The sequence below is a fragment of the Cinclus cinclus genome, chromosome 1 (genome assembly GCF_963662255.1).
Source record: "Cinclus cinclus chromosome 1, bCinCin1.1, whole genome shotgun sequence".
NCBI lineage: Eukaryota > Metazoa > Chordata > Aves > Passeriformes > Cinclidae > Cinclus > Cinclus cinclus.
In genome coordinates this window covers 133262695-133279061 of record NC_085046.1, presented here as the reverse complement: position 1 = coordinate 133279061, position 16367 = coordinate 133262695, and the positions used below count along the sequence as shown (strand labels likewise).

At 39.3% G+C, this 16367-nt stretch overlaps 1 protein-coding gene across 1 annotated transcript in view; it reads right to left on the bottom strand.

The window, feature by feature from the left end:
- Nucleotides 1-1929: 1929 nt before the first annotated feature.
- ZFPM2 (zinc finger protein, FOG family member 2) overlaps nucleotides 1930-16367 on the bottom strand; it is a 253351-nt gene continuing 238913 nt past the window's right edge. Inside the window, exons 6-8 of the mRNA XM_062514895.1 lie at nucleotides 11983-12189; nucleotides 7514-7738; nucleotides 1930-4421 (exon numbers count right to left, since the gene is read on the bottom strand). Coding sequence (XP_062370879.1) covers nucleotides 1930-4421; nucleotides 7514-7738; nucleotides 11983-12189 — 2924 coding nt within the window. The remainder of the gene's footprint in view (nucleotides 4422-7513; nucleotides 7739-11982; nucleotides 12190-16367) is intronic.

Here is a 16367-nt window from a genome sequence, read left to right as displayed (position 1 = left end):
CTTTGGGCCTACTGTATTCATCTGCTATCTCTGTTGCAAGTGAGAATTAGTACAATTTTAAGCACCTGTATTTAAAGCCTGGCTAACCAGCAGAACTGTCAACTATAATTTTGAAGTATTTATTATTTTGCTACTGGGTTACATGTAGCTACACTTACAAAGTTCCAAACTACACAGAAATGGGGCTGCTGAAAGCCAGTGGCATTGTATGATCTTATGCTAGACTACAACTGGCTGCTCCACTGAAATACCATCCTTTTATGCAGTTTGTTCTGAGTTCTTTGGCTGATACAGGAACTAAAATACAACTGTTTATGTAACTATTCAGATCATGGTTTTGCTTTCAAATTTGTAGGAAGAAAGTGCATCAATAGGTCATTTTTATAATCTCATTTTTTTAAATGAAAACAGTGTACAGGAGACTGAACAATTGCAAATTAAGAGTACTAACTGTGCTTTAGTTCAGATTTTAATATAACATGAATTATTGACTAATATTTCTATACTGAATTAGTGGAGCAAACTGCTGTTCTCTTAAATGAATGATCTTGTTTTTTATGTAAGAACACTGAACACATGAAGAATCATACCAGAGGTTTTAGGAAGGAGATTACTCCACTGAATTTGAAATATGGAGATACTGCCAGGGCAGTATGTGTTTCCTTGGCACCAGAAGAGAGAACAGGCTTCTGGTTTCAGACCCTCACATTTTAAGTTTTAGTTCACCAGGCAGTCTTAGACCCAGTTGCACTGGTGACTTGTCAGCGGGGACTCCCTGGAAGTGGAGGCATCCTTTGTACTCATTGTCTCTTTGAATATTTTGTTTCCACTGAAGAGAAGGCAATGTTAACTTGTTCCTAAGAGCTTCTTCACAGTTTGTGAGCTCTAAACCCACCTTGAAAAACAAAATTTTTTAAAATTAAAGAAATTACTGCCAAACTTCTCCAATTATCTGGAATTTTATTCCATCCATATACATGCATAGTAACAACATTTGTTGAGAAATTATTTCTATCAGAAGTAGAACATTATCTTTGTGATCACCAGTTGCAGTATTGCTACTCTTATATTTAAATATATCTTATATATGAATTAGATTCATAATTGCAGCATTGAGTTTAGGGTTTTGTTTTAGACTGTGCCTTTCAAAAGATAAAACTGATTGATATGACCTAATTTCTTACAATACTGCTTCCAGTAATTTTGTTCATTCTTTATAAAGTATTGCATTTAACAGCAAAGGTTTAAAAATTGAGACAGAGATGCATCAGCGAAAGAAAATACAAGTACTATACAAGAAAGAAAATGCCATCTTCATTTAACGTACGTTTCAGATTAAGAAAGTGGACAGAAACATACTGCTACATACAAATGCAAAGCCTAATGACTAAGGTACTGTATGTGCTAAAATATAAAGTGCAAACTGAGCCCAATTGTTCAAAAAAATTGAAATGTTAAGGCGAACTTTACAGCATAGTTGAAACTTCTTTGCAAGTTATATTTTAGCATATACATATATCTGCAACAGCATATAAGAAAAAAAATCAGGATACACAAGTGCTTTTGAAGCTATTTCTAAAATGCTTTTCTGTATTGTTTGCGACTATTTTCTTTAAAATCTACTATACAGTGCAAACCATATGTGCTACACAATAACTATACAATAACATTACAAATGACTTTAATATAAAGTTTTTAAATAAAAAATAACATAACTACAGCTATGAATACTGCTGGTAAAATAAATTAATATTTTTGAAAATGGCACCAATAATACACTTTACTAATGGACTGTAATGAAATTACACCTTTAAATCTTCAACTCAGCAATAGTGAAATCTCCTGATTGTCCAGATGTAATTCAAACAGCTTTCTTTAAACTGTATGGAACAATATGCTAAACACATGTACCAAAGGTGACCGATTGTTTCATTTGACATGTTCTGCTGCATGTGAAGAGCAATAAAACTTCTTATGAGTTATAAAGTTTGAGAGATTGTTGAACTGGATGTCACACAGTCGGCAATACTTTCCACTGGTTGGAGCCTGGGTAGAGCCATTCACACCTTTAGCTATACTAGACAACTGTTCCTCTGCTGTAGGAATTGCTGGAGAGACGTTTTCATTTGTAGCTAAGGGATTCTCAGAGATCCAAGAAGGAGACTTGTGCCCATCTTCATGTGGAGGATTTTGGGAAATGTTCTCTTGCTGTGGGTTAGCAGCAGGTCTTTCCTCCTGTTTTAGTCCCCCATTAACTATTACCATGCCTCGGTTTTTTGGCAGTAGTGGAAGAGATTCTTTCTTCTGCACAGCACATCCATTTGAAGGAGCCTGGCCTTTAGGAGATTCACTTTCTGTATTTGTGCTTTGATCTAAATCAGTATTATGAATGACGAGAGAACCAGAAATGTAATCACTTGGCTTTATTCCATAATACGGAGAAAGCTGATCTGCTCCTTTAGCTTTCTTTATTGCTCCAGGGTAAAGGCATTGTGGAAGAAACAAATGTTTGTTTTCTTCTTTTGTAGCAATAAGCTGGGCTGCTTCACTAAAGACTTTCAGTCCTTGAAGTGTTGCTAAGTGTGTGGAAAATAAGTTTCCATTAGGAGAGGACTGTTTTGAGTTTCCGTTTTTCTCACATTTGATTATGCTTCTCTCATAACTGACGTCCGGGCTGTTTCTTTCACTTTCTGGGTTTTGAAACACCTTACTGTCGAGTTGTCCCAGGTCACTACGCTGATGAGCAGTGACAGGACAAAAATTCTGCTTGTGAGCCAGGTAGTTTTCTACCTTGTTAAAACTGATCTTGCACACGGTGCACTCATGGTAGTCCAGCAGCCTTTTGGGAGAAGTGGACGTCCTCTCTGACGGGGGTAAGCATTTTTTGCTGAGATCTATTGGCACATCCATCTCCAAGCAAGACACGGTGGAGTGGGCAGTATCACACTTTGAAACTGGAACACACTTATTAATAGACAGTGATGTTTCCAGATGCTTCGAGACTATTCCTGGAAAAATATCACATCGTGGGTGGTAACATTCTCCAAGGCCCTCTGTTGACTCTTGAGTAGATGTACAAGGATTACCAAGATTCGCAACTTCTAGAAATCGCTGTTGAACTAGTGGTGGCCTCTGCTCTTGCTCTGGTAAACACATCTCATACATCTTCCTTCGCTTCCGAGTACGCATTGTTCTCTGCATGGCAGGCACTTTGTTGGAAGCAGACCTCTTCAGCGGGGGATCGTGGCGAGTGGCACAGTAATACTGCTTGTGGACCATGTAGGTCTCATGTCTGCTGAAAGTAATATTACAAGCTTCACATGTGGTCTTGTTAGGGTCACTCTCCCCCTCTACTAAGGGAGCACTGGGATTCTTCACATCAGAAGGTTTTCCATTTATCTTCTCATCACCATTGCTTGCAGTTGACAACTTCTTGGGCTGTGCAGCAAAGTCTTTTTCATGACTTTTATTGTTTGGCCCAATCAAATCTAAAACACTGGAAGAGTTTAAGCAAGATGTCTGCAGAAGTTGATTTTCTGGATCTGATGTGTGAGGAGCTGGATTCAGGATGTTTATAGAGCTTTGACCATTACTGGGACTTACAGCTTCAGGCATTTTTTCTGGAACACTGGAAAAATCTGGCGACTTTGCCATCTGCTGCCATCGGCTGCTGCAGTAATGCTTTTTGTGTACCAAATAGTTGTCCAAATTATTGAATGTTATGTTGCATTCAAAACACGTAGCCCCTTTAGGCATCAAAGGACTGTAAATCACAGGTGGATAATTGCTACTTCCATGCCTCAGCCTTCGATGGACCAGTTCCGACATTTTGGCCAATATCTCTGAAGCCTGAGGAACCACAGTGATGTCTTGGGGAAAAGCAAACTGGGAAAGAAAAGGTCCCATTGGGAAAGAAGGACCAATACTAGGCTGAACTGGAGATGAAGCAAGTCTTGGACTGGATGGTTCAGATTTTATTTTGGTATATGAAAAACTCTGCTTATTTGCGGCAGGCTGCGTTTCTGGCCTCTGGTTTGGAAGGAAAAGTGGAGCCTTTTTTTCACATTTATCAAGCTCTGTATCAGAACTTGCATCTTTAGTCTGCATGGTCTTTTGGCTCTGGGGAACATCATTTCTGCTCAACAGGTCTGTTGCTGGCTGTAAACCTTCTTCATTTCCACTTGGAGAGTGTTCAATGTCACTTTCTCTCTGAATTTTGTTGCCAGAGACATGTAACTCTTGGTGCTGCAGTAGCTCCCTCTGAGTTTGGAAGCCAAAATGGCAGTGATTGCATCTAAAGGCAGCTTGAGTAAGATGCGAGAACAGGTGCTGATGAAAGTTAATCACTGAGTCTGCAGTGTAAGTACAAACTGTGCATTTCAGACTAGCACCGGGTGGGAGAAATTCTTCCATTTTCACTCCTACAGAAAAGACAAACAAAGTACAAAATAAAGTGACCATTTCATCCCTCATGAAGAATACTGGGAAATCAGCTGCACAGAAGGTACAAATACTATGAGAATGACTAATTTTCTTCTAGTGAGATGGTATTAGTCACCCTGCAAATACTTGAATTTGTTTTTTTTTCTCAAACTGCTAGGTTATTCCCAGATTTTGCTCTGATTTGGAGAGCCCTAGTATTTGCTTGCATTCAGAGCTGCAGGGAGAGATAGAACAAGGGAAAGGATAAAAATAAACAGGACTTATTCTAAATGAAAAAGTCTCAGAAATTACAGTTACAACTTAAGGGACACATAATGTTCCCCATACACAATCACTGGAAATTTTGAATGCACAGAAAGCACACCAAGGTCAAGAGGTTCAAGGTTACGATGTAGCTTGAGGTACAGCCTTCACTGTGCCTGAAAGCCACAGACAAAGCAGAAATAACATTTTGAGTATTATTGATGCTCAGTTCTTTGCTTGCATGGGTTGGCTGTAGTGTGGGAAGAGGTTACAGATCTATCCTCATCAGAAAGGACTGATGAGCTGTGTTCCTTGTGAAGGGAGGAGGAGCAGTAAGACATGGCTTCACTGACATTTTATCTTTCACATATAATGGCCGTTGGCAACTACTGCTATAATATGACACCTTTTCCTCATGAAATCACTACCACTTTATCAAGAACAGTACATTCAAAGACATCTTACAATCACCGATTAAACAAAAAACTCCATGTTTCACGGCATTTTGAAATTGAAAATGCTTTAAAAAAGAGATAAGACCAAATTTCTCTACTGCACCAACATGGATTCTAGTTACCTTTTAGACAATAAAAACTGAAAAAATATTGATAGGGATGATATTCAGAATTTAAAATGGGTATTTATTCTGCCTACACATACTCACATTCACCTCAGTCAGGTGAAGTAAGTGTGTGGTAGTTGGACAACACAAAACTGTAAGAATATTGTAGTTTACTCTGCGGGCAGTCACACTGTTGTACCTGGAGGTCCTCCCTTTTTCCCTAACATCAGTGACCCTCCCAAGTTGTGAGTGACATTTGAAATTTGACCTTCTCTTGGCCTCAGAGGACAGAAGGGAGCCAACAAGATACACAGCACTTTAGTCAGCACTTGTTTCCCGTCAGGCATTCTTTCCCCATGAGGCTTTAGCTCCTCCACTGACATGAGATGGTGATTCACATGCTCCCCCATCATGTGGTACAGCGACAGCAGTCTCTATGGGACTTTGCATTTCAGTCAGGGCTCTGCATTCCAGTGGTGTAGGTCTGCTAGAGCCTCCAGTGGGAACAGTAAAAGCAGCTGAAGCAAACACAGGGCTTCCAAAAATTACAAGACATTTGGAAAAGGAATGTTTCATTCCGACTGCAGAAGGTGTTATAACTTGTGATAATCTGTGTAGAAAAATAAAGACTGACAGCGTAGGAAAAAGAGCAAGAATGATAGAATAGACTGGTTTGTGACTAAAAAGAAAGGGAAAGGCCTGAGGTTTAGCCTCTCTTCTAAGAAATAACTAAAGATTCTTACTGGAAACTCACCACAATCTCAGATCTGTGTCTTTCAAGGCACACAGATGCCTAGATAATATACAGACATGGTCGCTCACAGTTTATGGCTCAAAAACCTCAGTACCTAAGCCAGTGGTATATAAAAAATGAAAATAGTTGAAGCAAATCTTTTGCACAATGGCTAATATTTCAGTTTTTTTCCTCAGCATGGGGAGAAATTAATCTGTAATCTTCCCAGAGTATCTGGTTATAATTGTTTCTGGTTATAATTACCAGGCTGAAAGACACACTGGGCTGCATTCACCTGATCTTATTGAAGCTGTTGTAGCCTATGGTACTGCTGGTTTACTGAACAGTGAAATCTTTGCTAGACAACAAACAGAAAGCGGCAATAGCCTGATAAGACCTTGAAGCACAAAAAGATCTGACCTCTAAATGAATGGCTAAGGGTTTTCTGTGCTTTCTACATAAAGAAGTTTTCACTCATCACTCTTCTAGTCCTTCCCTGGGAGGTATTAAACTTCTCCAAGGCAGTATGTTGCCTTTTAGATTTGCAATTGCTACCCAAGGTTCAGAGGAATGTTTTTCACTTCACCAAATCCACAGAGTAGACTATGCATGCCCCAGGAGTTTTAACACTGCAGCCACATAAGGCTTTCTTCTGTGACTAAAGCATACATTAATGTCCTTTAGATTCCATTCATCTAACAGGAAGATCAGGAACACCTGTAGAACCCTTGCTTCTTTCCAGAAGCAGCTCTGTACACCAGACAGCAAATGCACCACACAGTGACACTGCAGTCTTTCTTATTTGTAGGTGTTCTCTGCTACTGAAAACTCCAATGCAAAATGTCCTGCAAACTTTTAACTTGTGTTTCCAGCCCAATTCAATTCAAAATTGGTCATCTACCCCATGCTGATGTGGTATTTAGGGATATGGTTTAGTGGTGGACTTGATGATCTCAAAGGTCTTTTCCAATCTAAACAAACCTATGATTCTTTGGTTTTGTGATTCTAAAATACTATCCCCATTTTATATTTATAAGAAGGGAAATAATATTTCTATGAAACAGGAAGTTTTTTATTAAACAAACATCCTGGTAAAAGCACAGAGTTCTGTACCATGATCCTTCGAGCCTTTTGCCTAAGAAGCCTCCTCTAGGGCACCAAGATACTGCTTCAGAAGGACATGTGCTCTGGTTGTGTGCATGTTTGGTAGCTGGAATCCTGAAGTAATTGATTTGGTCTGGATTCCTGATCATACCTTCATCAATAAAGAAATCCTGCCTGTATGTGTACGTACACAAATTAAGAGAGAGACAACATTCAAATGAGGATTAGCAGATAAGGCAAATGACACTGGTTACCTGGGAGAGGTACTTGGTGTAGAGCACAGGTCAGAAACTGCTGACATTTTGATATTATCTATATGCAATGCTTGCATATATTTGGAGAGACATTGATCTCCTGAATGTCTATAGTGAGTAATTCTTCAAAAAGCTAAATCTAGAAGATGATACATGAAAATACATGACACTTACCACTGTGAGAATTTAGGTGCATTTCCAGAGCTCTTGCATTTGAAAAGCTTTTGGTGCACTGTGGAAAGGGGCAGACACTGGATATCTGCTGAGCATTGTCCTCACTCTCCTCTGACAGCTGTGGCCCCTCTCTTTGCCTCCCACTGCAGTAATACATGAGATGGGCCTGCAGGTTCCGCTCACTTCGGTACCAAATGCCACAGGATTTGCAAGGGAATATGTCCTCTACAAGCAAATATAAGAGGTATAGGTTAGCCACAGTTCACTTGGTGCCAAACAATTAACACAGCCAGATTAATTCCACTCCCTTCCCCATTAAAAAATACTTATTTAATAAAACATTGAAAGCAGAGAAATGGATGTCACTTGCAGATGAGGTACTAACGTGGGAAACAGCTGTTTCTTTCAAAAGTATACATTTCTTTAAACATTGAATAAAGAAAACGGATAGAAGCTTTCGGCACATAGTTATTTTTAAAAATTAAGTTAAATTAAATGTTTGTTGAGAACATGCAATACTAATTCAAGAACTATACTTTATTCCAATACATCACTACTCATTAAGTGACATCTTTCAGTTTTTCTTCTGTGTGCACAAGATTTTCCAACTCTGGGCCTTGGAATTTTTGAACGCTAACTGCAGATCATTGTGAAGAATATGTATTTTCAGTATGCTTATGCATTTATTACTATAAAACCCTTTTGCTCTGATATCCAGGAGGCAAGACTGCACTACTTTTCCTTAAGATCATATGATATGGAATGTGATATCATACTAACCAGCACATCTATTTCCTTGGTTCTTATTGCTACTTACAGAAATTGAAATTTCTTACGTATTTTTTGTCCTCAGTGTTTTTGTTTTCAGCAAATTGTTGGTTTTCCACTTTTCATTATTCACAGAGGATATTTACTAAAAATAAGGCAACTTTTCATTGTGTGTCCTATCCCAAAGTGTCAGCACCCCTCTGAGGACAGACCATCCAGAGGTTGCACAGTATCTTCAGCAGCAGAAGTCGGGATTTTGATCATGCATTAGAGGGTACCTACTTTACTAATGTGAAAAGTAATAATGCATATGGCATAAGTGGACAGATATTTATGTGTTAATACCCTGTCAAAGGACACCTACACAGTACCTGCTGTGTATACATCCCAGAAATACAAAAGATCTGTTTGATCTTTCTGAAAGGTTAACCTTCCATCCTATCAGTGAGAACAAGAAGAAATCCCTGCTCTTTTGGGGCACATCTACACTGGTTAAACTGTGACAGGATCCACGGTTCAACACTGGAACTTGTTTATATTGCTAAATCATGAGAACAGTCCCTTCTATACCTTGGCTTAAGTCAATGAACACTATTCCCACCCATGCATAGATTTCAGGAATTATCATAGGCATAGGACCATTCTCTGCATCTGGTCTGGATACCTCTTGACTGTTTTTGAGACTAAGAAAGGATATAATTATGAGTAACTCCAGACTGTGACAGCTGACCTCAGGATCAGGCAATTGAAGTCAATATCAAAACACAAAGTGATCAACATCAAAACTCCCCCTGACTTCAGAATGCAAAGAGTTGCTGGAAACTGTAATTAACTTAGGTTTGAAGAATGGCTCGCTGCTCTGAAAACATGGCATGTGTAGCTGATGATGTAATTCATTATCATTCATGACAATTTATGTTTAATTTCAAATATTGATGTGTATAGGACAACTGCTCTGTTTCAATTCCTTTGGGTGAACAAAGTTGAAGACTCCAACCCATTGACATGGATGAGTCTTTTATTTGCTAAATATTTACAAATGCAGCCAAAATTTACATTGCATAGTTTGCTTCTCTGATTGCAATGCTAATTCTTGTCTATTTTTCTGCTCATGAATTTGCAAAAAATATTTATACCACTACCAATTTCTATATTTCATTTTGCTACTGAATAATTGTAGATGGATTTCTGACACAAACATTTAATGGAGCAGTTAGTATTCCAACATACACCACTATTAAAGCATTACTGATACAGCTTGCATAATTTGAAATGTCCAGCTCACTTTAAAGGTGACATTTCAACACTTGTTTTTGGTCTCCAATGGCTTAAAAAAGTTGAACTGTTGAGATTTTCACAGAAAAGAAAGTCCAAAAGTATTAGTAGGAAATTCCGATATGGGCAACATGTGCTCTTTGAATTCATTTGACTGCATTCCATCTCAAAATTGAACTTTCTGATTATCTTAACGAATTTGACTTCCAGCCATCTTTATTTCCTATGGGTTAGATGGCCTGGACAGTCTGTAGCTGCAGTTTTGCACGGTGAATATGTGACCCCCATTACTTGCCAAGCAGAGCAAAATGCATTACATGGTGAGGGGATGGAACTTCAGGGAGAACAGTATATAGGGATGGGATCTGAAACTGTTACTATTCCAAAGTGATGCAAAACAGATAAAGGCTACTTCAAGGTAATGCTTTAATTACTTAAAACCAAAATACTGCAATTTATTTCATTGGATACTTTCATACAATGAAACATTCGGTCTCAAGCTCAATCAGCCAAAGGCATATTCTAACTTTTTTTCTAGCTAACAAATGTTAGGAAACATAAAAAAATCCCCCAAACCACCTAAAAAACCATTTTTTTTGAGATAACTAAAAAAAGAATGCTTAAGAGATGGCTCATTACAAATCTAGACATTCATTCAGCTGGTTGCTCAACTTCTAGTTCAAGACTTTAAGGAAGAAACCAAATTTTTCCAACTCAACAATGAAATGTGAAAATAGCCCCTTATGACCAGATGCAGAGTTGGGACTGATGTGGAAAGTTCTGGGCAGTCAGACTTGGTATTTCAGCACCTCCCTGGAGTCAAGGACACAGAAGTTACTCTGAGTTGCTCCTAAATCTGTATAGCAAGAGCTGATGTACCATGAACTAAAAAGACTCCTCTTAGCAATGTTCAGTGCGGCTTTCCAGGGCTCTGCAAAAGTCAGTGCTGACAGAAAAGATGTTTCCAGAAATGTGATGTTGTAGAAATCTGACTACTTTGCCAAAGCCCAGAATTGGCCTCTTGGATTTACATAAGGATATGATCTCAGCTGAGACAAGCTGTGCCCTTTAGGCAAGGTAACCCCCTTCAGCAGCTCCCTTTCAGCTGTTGGCTGTAAACACAGGCCTCCCCAAATAGTGGTAACTTCGTAGCATTTTAGGTGCTTCTGACACCTTATTTTGGAAAGATCCTCTGCAATCCTAATTGCTGGTTCTGTAGGCAGGTCAGCTCACAGCTGCTCCACTGGTGGGGTAGGAATGAGTGTGCTTAGCTAAAGGGCATGAGGCTGCTCCAACTCCCTCTTGGAAGAGAAGACTTGGATGATATGGACATTTGAAGGTTTATCTTTTAAAATAGGCTAACAATAAATATGTAGCTAACAAAACTGTTTACCAGAAAATAAGCAATTAAAAATAAACTGCAAGGAAAACATGGAATAAAATGTGTTACCAGGAATATTTTAACTAGTCCTGCATGAAGAGCTTGAAGATGTTGTGACTGTTCAAGACTTAGTGCTATTAAGTGTGAGTCTGAGTGGCAGATCATGTGCTTGCACGTGCATGTGCACCTGAAATACTGTGTTCAGTAGCTCATTATAAATAATTATAATACTTAGAAACCATAGGAAGCCCGATGAAGTGCTCAAGTATGGGGTCTAAATGGACAGACTTGGAAAGTGCTGAGAGTTAAGAATGTGCAATCTAAGGCTGAGTGATGACTGGTGAGGATCATGGTATTGGCCAGTATATTTGAAAAGTACTTAGAAAGGAGGATGAGGAACTAGGGCTTTTTAAAAGTAAACAGCAGTCGTAAGCAGAAGTTAAAGATATAAAATTGAGCTCGAGCTGAATTGTCCCAGTTCAGGAATACTTATGTCCCTCCTCTCTAGGGACACTGTTTGAATGCATGCCGCATTTTGTCCATGATAGAGCCCATTGATGACCAGAAGATGTGAAAACATTCTTAGTTAACCACATTGAGTGGAGATGCTATGATAAATCAGGGCTGCTATAAAGCATTATTTCCACTGCACTTTGAAACAGTCACTGAAAGGATGTGTTCCTTTTCTTTTTCTTTATATCATGAATTATTACCAGAAACTGCAGCAGTAAGCAACAAGCCTGAGCAGCAGAGACTGGACTTTCAGAGTTAGCCGACCTATCTCATCTGTTTTAAACAGTTTCTAATCCTTTTGTCTCTGGGAACAGATCACAGAACCTCCACACGAGGGCAGGTCAGGTACTCTGGTGAGGCTCTCGACAGACTCCTCTTCCTCCTCTTTTTATCTCTGAGATGATGGAGGAGCAAAAGCGGGCTTTGAGCTGTGGTGTGGTCATGAATTCACCATTGCTGCATTAGCTCTCCACGCGTGCCTTAAAGTACTGCTCTTTTAAAAATCCGCCAGAGAACAGAATTCCTCACTTACTGTTCACAATAGCTGTAGGCAGAATAGATGCCATTGCGGCTTGCTGCGGGAGCAGCTGTATGGAGTCCAGCAGGCGGGCGGGGTACATGCCTTCTGTCAGAGTCATCTGACTGGCAGCTTGCAGCCTTGAGTCAAAATCCACAACAAAGGCAACCAGCTCTTCACCCTCTGAGATCGCCTTGGTCGTGGTACACCAAAGCTGCCCTCCTGTAGGAAGCATAAAACCGGAAAGATTTAACTGACAATACCAAATTCCAGAACTTAAAACATCAGTGCTGTCTTTACACTTTTTTTTTTAAAATTTTTTTTTAATGGCTTATTTAAGGTTAAGAGACATAGTTTTTACTTTTGCTGTCTTCCTGCTACCAACATAGGAATTTTCATGTATGAGAAAAACAATTTGGGGATAGTTTTCCTAACTATTTTTAGCATGAATAATAATTTTAATTTTTCACTTTGTCTCCTAAAAACCTAGCAATAAGAAAATCAAGAAATAGGCAAAAATAACTTATGCAGCACTTCTCTCGGTATTATTTTCTCCTAAGTTCCTGTAAATTTTTCCTTAACGCCAAGTTTGTTTTATTTTGAATAGAAAATCACAGCTCAATAAAACCAAACAGCTGCAAGAAAGAAATCAGATTTCCTCTTAAGGGTGTTCTTCCCCTCCCTTATGTTTGTCACCCTCTTTCTCTAAAAAATCTTCCCTTATGTAATATTCTTCGTAACATGTCTGCTTTATCTCTGCTTACACTGACTGAACTTCCTGAAGAGAAGATATGCCAAAGATCTGTTTCATAAAGGCTTATTCAAATAAAGGTTTGTTTAAAGGGGGGGAAGGGGGGGAAGTGGAAGAACTTTCATCAAACAGTAAGATACACTATAGCTCTGTGCTGCAAATGTCACGTGTAGTGCATTAAAAAGAAAATTAACTATGCGAGTACATCTACTAATGTATTTGAATGCGATAGTGAATGCTCATTTATTTAACATGTTTAGACAGGCAAAGCACTTATATTGTGTTATCTACACTCTCAGGCCTAGATACATATCCAATACAGTTATGCCTGAAATAATGTTGCATACTTTATATGTTATAAAGCTGCTTTTTTTTTCCTCAGGTTTTGTATATATAGAGAAAGCTATACGTTGCATTCATTAGGCAAGCAAAAACTGTACTGGTTTTGATAAGTAATATTGCTGTGTTTATCTTTCGGCATAACTGCCTTTTCAACTGCACTTCATTTTTTTCCCTTCAACGAGATTATAGTTTTAAAACAACTTGTTGCAAAAATCTGGTAGAAGAGATAACAACAGTGTATGATATGCCACAGCTAAATGGAAGAATTAGGACATTGTTTTAGAGAAATCTTGGACAATTAATTAAACCAGTCTATTAGCTTTCAAAGATGAGCAAACAAAACAGCATCAGTGACAGAGTATTTCAGTGGCAAAATAAGCTAAGCTTCCAGACCTCGAAGTGGTATAGAAGTTTCAAAGCAGAAAAGTGTCTTTGTATTCACCCTTCGGTCATACAGCAGTTGAAGGTGCTACAAAGGTTACAAACAATTTACTGAGAAGGGACCAAAGCATACGAAGGTTTACTAGTCTCCGATATTACATTAAATGGTGCAAATCTGAGTCATTTCCTCTAGAGAATAAGAAGATGAAAAGTGAAGACAGCACCAAAAATTTCTACAAATGCATAATCCTAGTGCCTGAGCAGGAATTCAAAAATTTGAAGAGCACGATCTGACATATTGTATGATATAACTAATAAATATACAGAAGCCTTCAGAACTAAACTGGGATAAAACCTCTTCCAGAGAGAAATAGGCTAAATTCCTAAAGTGTCCTTAACTAGTCTTGTACATGAAAACACATAGAACACACACTGCAATTTGAGAACCTGAAATCGGGTGCTTTTGCCACAAACATCACACAGTTAATTTCTATTATTAACACCCACTTCTATTTGATTTATATATAGAATATATACCAACATGTTCTAGTATATTTTAATACAGAATAAGAGCTCTTTCTAGACTTCATTATTCACTGGATCTCTTAATAAAAATGAGTCATTGCAGAATAACCAACCGAGACTTTCTCTATCCCAGCAAACATCTTGACATGCTGTGTGTACCCTTGGGGGGGGGAAGTGATTACTGGGTCTCCAGCTGCAATCAGTCTGGATCAGCTAAAAGGCTGAGTCAGGCTCCTGGTGTAGCAGCTCCTCAGGGCGTTGACTCATGTCCAGCAGCAGATTAAACCCGGACAGCTGAAGGGAGCAGTGACCCCGGCTGCCTGCACCACCCAGTTCCTGCAAACTGTCACACCTACAGCAGGCACAGCCTGGTGGGATGTGTGACAGCTTTGGAAGCACAACAGTTTTTAATAAAGAAAATCAGAACTAGGGAAGTTAAATCCATTCCTGCATATGAATGCAAACCTTCAGCTCAGCAGGATTCAGATCCAAGAAGGACATTGTTATTTTGTTTTCTCTCATCCCAGTCTATAGAAAATGAGGCATTTAAGTAATCATGACATGCACATCCATGATTTCATCAAAACATGATACTGTGTTAAGTTAAATCCCCAGACGAACTCCCAAAAGATGCATTCTTCCAGCTACTGGAAATGCAGCTCAGCACCTTTGCAGCAGCAGTCACCCATTGGGACAGGACATGGTGCAGTCCCCACTTGTCCCCTTGTATGCTTGCCTGCACGGAGTAAGGCAAGGGCTGCTGCTCTGAAAGATGCAAACGACTTTCTTCCCCTAGATGCAGTGAATGCAAACATGCCAACCTTCATGCACAGCAGGAAGACTGTGGAAGAGAAGTCTTCCCGGGCCTTCTACTGCACAGTCAAGCTAAGAGCACAAGTCAGTCAAGAGTGACAGAAAAGGTACTGTGAAGTGCAGAGAATCCAACAGAGGCTTCCAAATGTAATAAGAAGTTCCAATCGTGACTATAATATGAATTACTATGCTGTCTAGACACCTCTGGCAGGACTAAGGGCTTCCTTATAGGTGGCAGCTAAAAATCAGGAAAGAATTTCTTCCCACAAACGTTTCTACAGGCAAAGACACAACTGACATATATATAGCAGTCTCTCAGGAGCTCAACAGCTTTTCATTAAGCATAGAGCAGTGTTAACAACAGGTTTGCAAAGGGATAATACGGAAGCTATAGCCAAGTACCAGTGATGGTTAGGAGATAGGAAGGTGTTCCTATGAAGCATTTGCAAAGGCATGAAGATTTCATAAAGAAATGTGAAGGACTATTATTTATATGAGATGAGGTTCTGATTAAGCTGGCTAGATTTATTTTTTTTTAAATAACTGCTCCTCTTGTCAGACATAGCTAAGAGGAGTGAAATTGTTCTACAAAGCTTTACCAGGACAGGTTTCCCAGTCCTGATATGACTTAGGCATCAGAGGAAGAGAAAGGATGAACAGATGTTTTAACAGGGATGAGTGACTGACAGTGTCTCTGAAATAGTCATGGTTATATAATTTGGTCAGAAAACAACGGTAGACTAGTGATTTTGGGCCTCTTCTTGTCTATAATGGATACACTGGCCACCCATTCTACCATTCTCTGCAGAGAGAAGATTCTTAATCAGGCACAAGAAGTATGACACTGATGTTGTGGTTGACAACGATCATATTTATTGCTCACACAGTATATCTAAGTATTGTCAATGTACATAATACACACAAGGCTAAAGAATTGTAATATAAACAGGTTCAGCTAAAAACATACAAGTTTACAGTCTTTGGCCTTGCCAAGTGCAAAGCAAAAAAGCACCCCTTTAGCTCCTATAGGATTCTATCTATATTTTATCAGTTTTCTGGTCGGATCTTATCACTTTTACTCACCCATTCCAAACGGAGCGCTCCCTATCTTCGGACTGGACGTACCCTGCAAACATTCCTGCTGGGGTCGGGGGAAGGTGGCCATACAGAACTGCCTGCAACCTTGGGAGACCAGTTTGCCCAGGTGGCCCAGTCTCCAGCAGCATTTTATACCCTTTTTCAGGCCGATGTGTACTAAAGTCAATCGTAACCATTGCAGCTCCCCCACCTCTGGAATGCATTCATTATGCGAGCAGTCCAGACAGTTCCTCCTGCAATTCCCACCCGGTGTTCTTATCTTAGGGCAATTCCCACCTGCTGTTGTTATCTTTGGACAAATCATATTGCCCATCAGAGACAATAGCAAGGAAAAGCGTGCGTGCCTCATGCAGAGGATGCAGGGGAAGTTTCGTGCATCCTCTGACTGTATTTCCTCACCGTCAGGACTACTTCCACTGAAAGGGGTCTTAAGGGTTTTACCGTGGTAAAGTAGTAATAAAAGTCTTTAGTCTTGTGCCAGTGAAGAAAG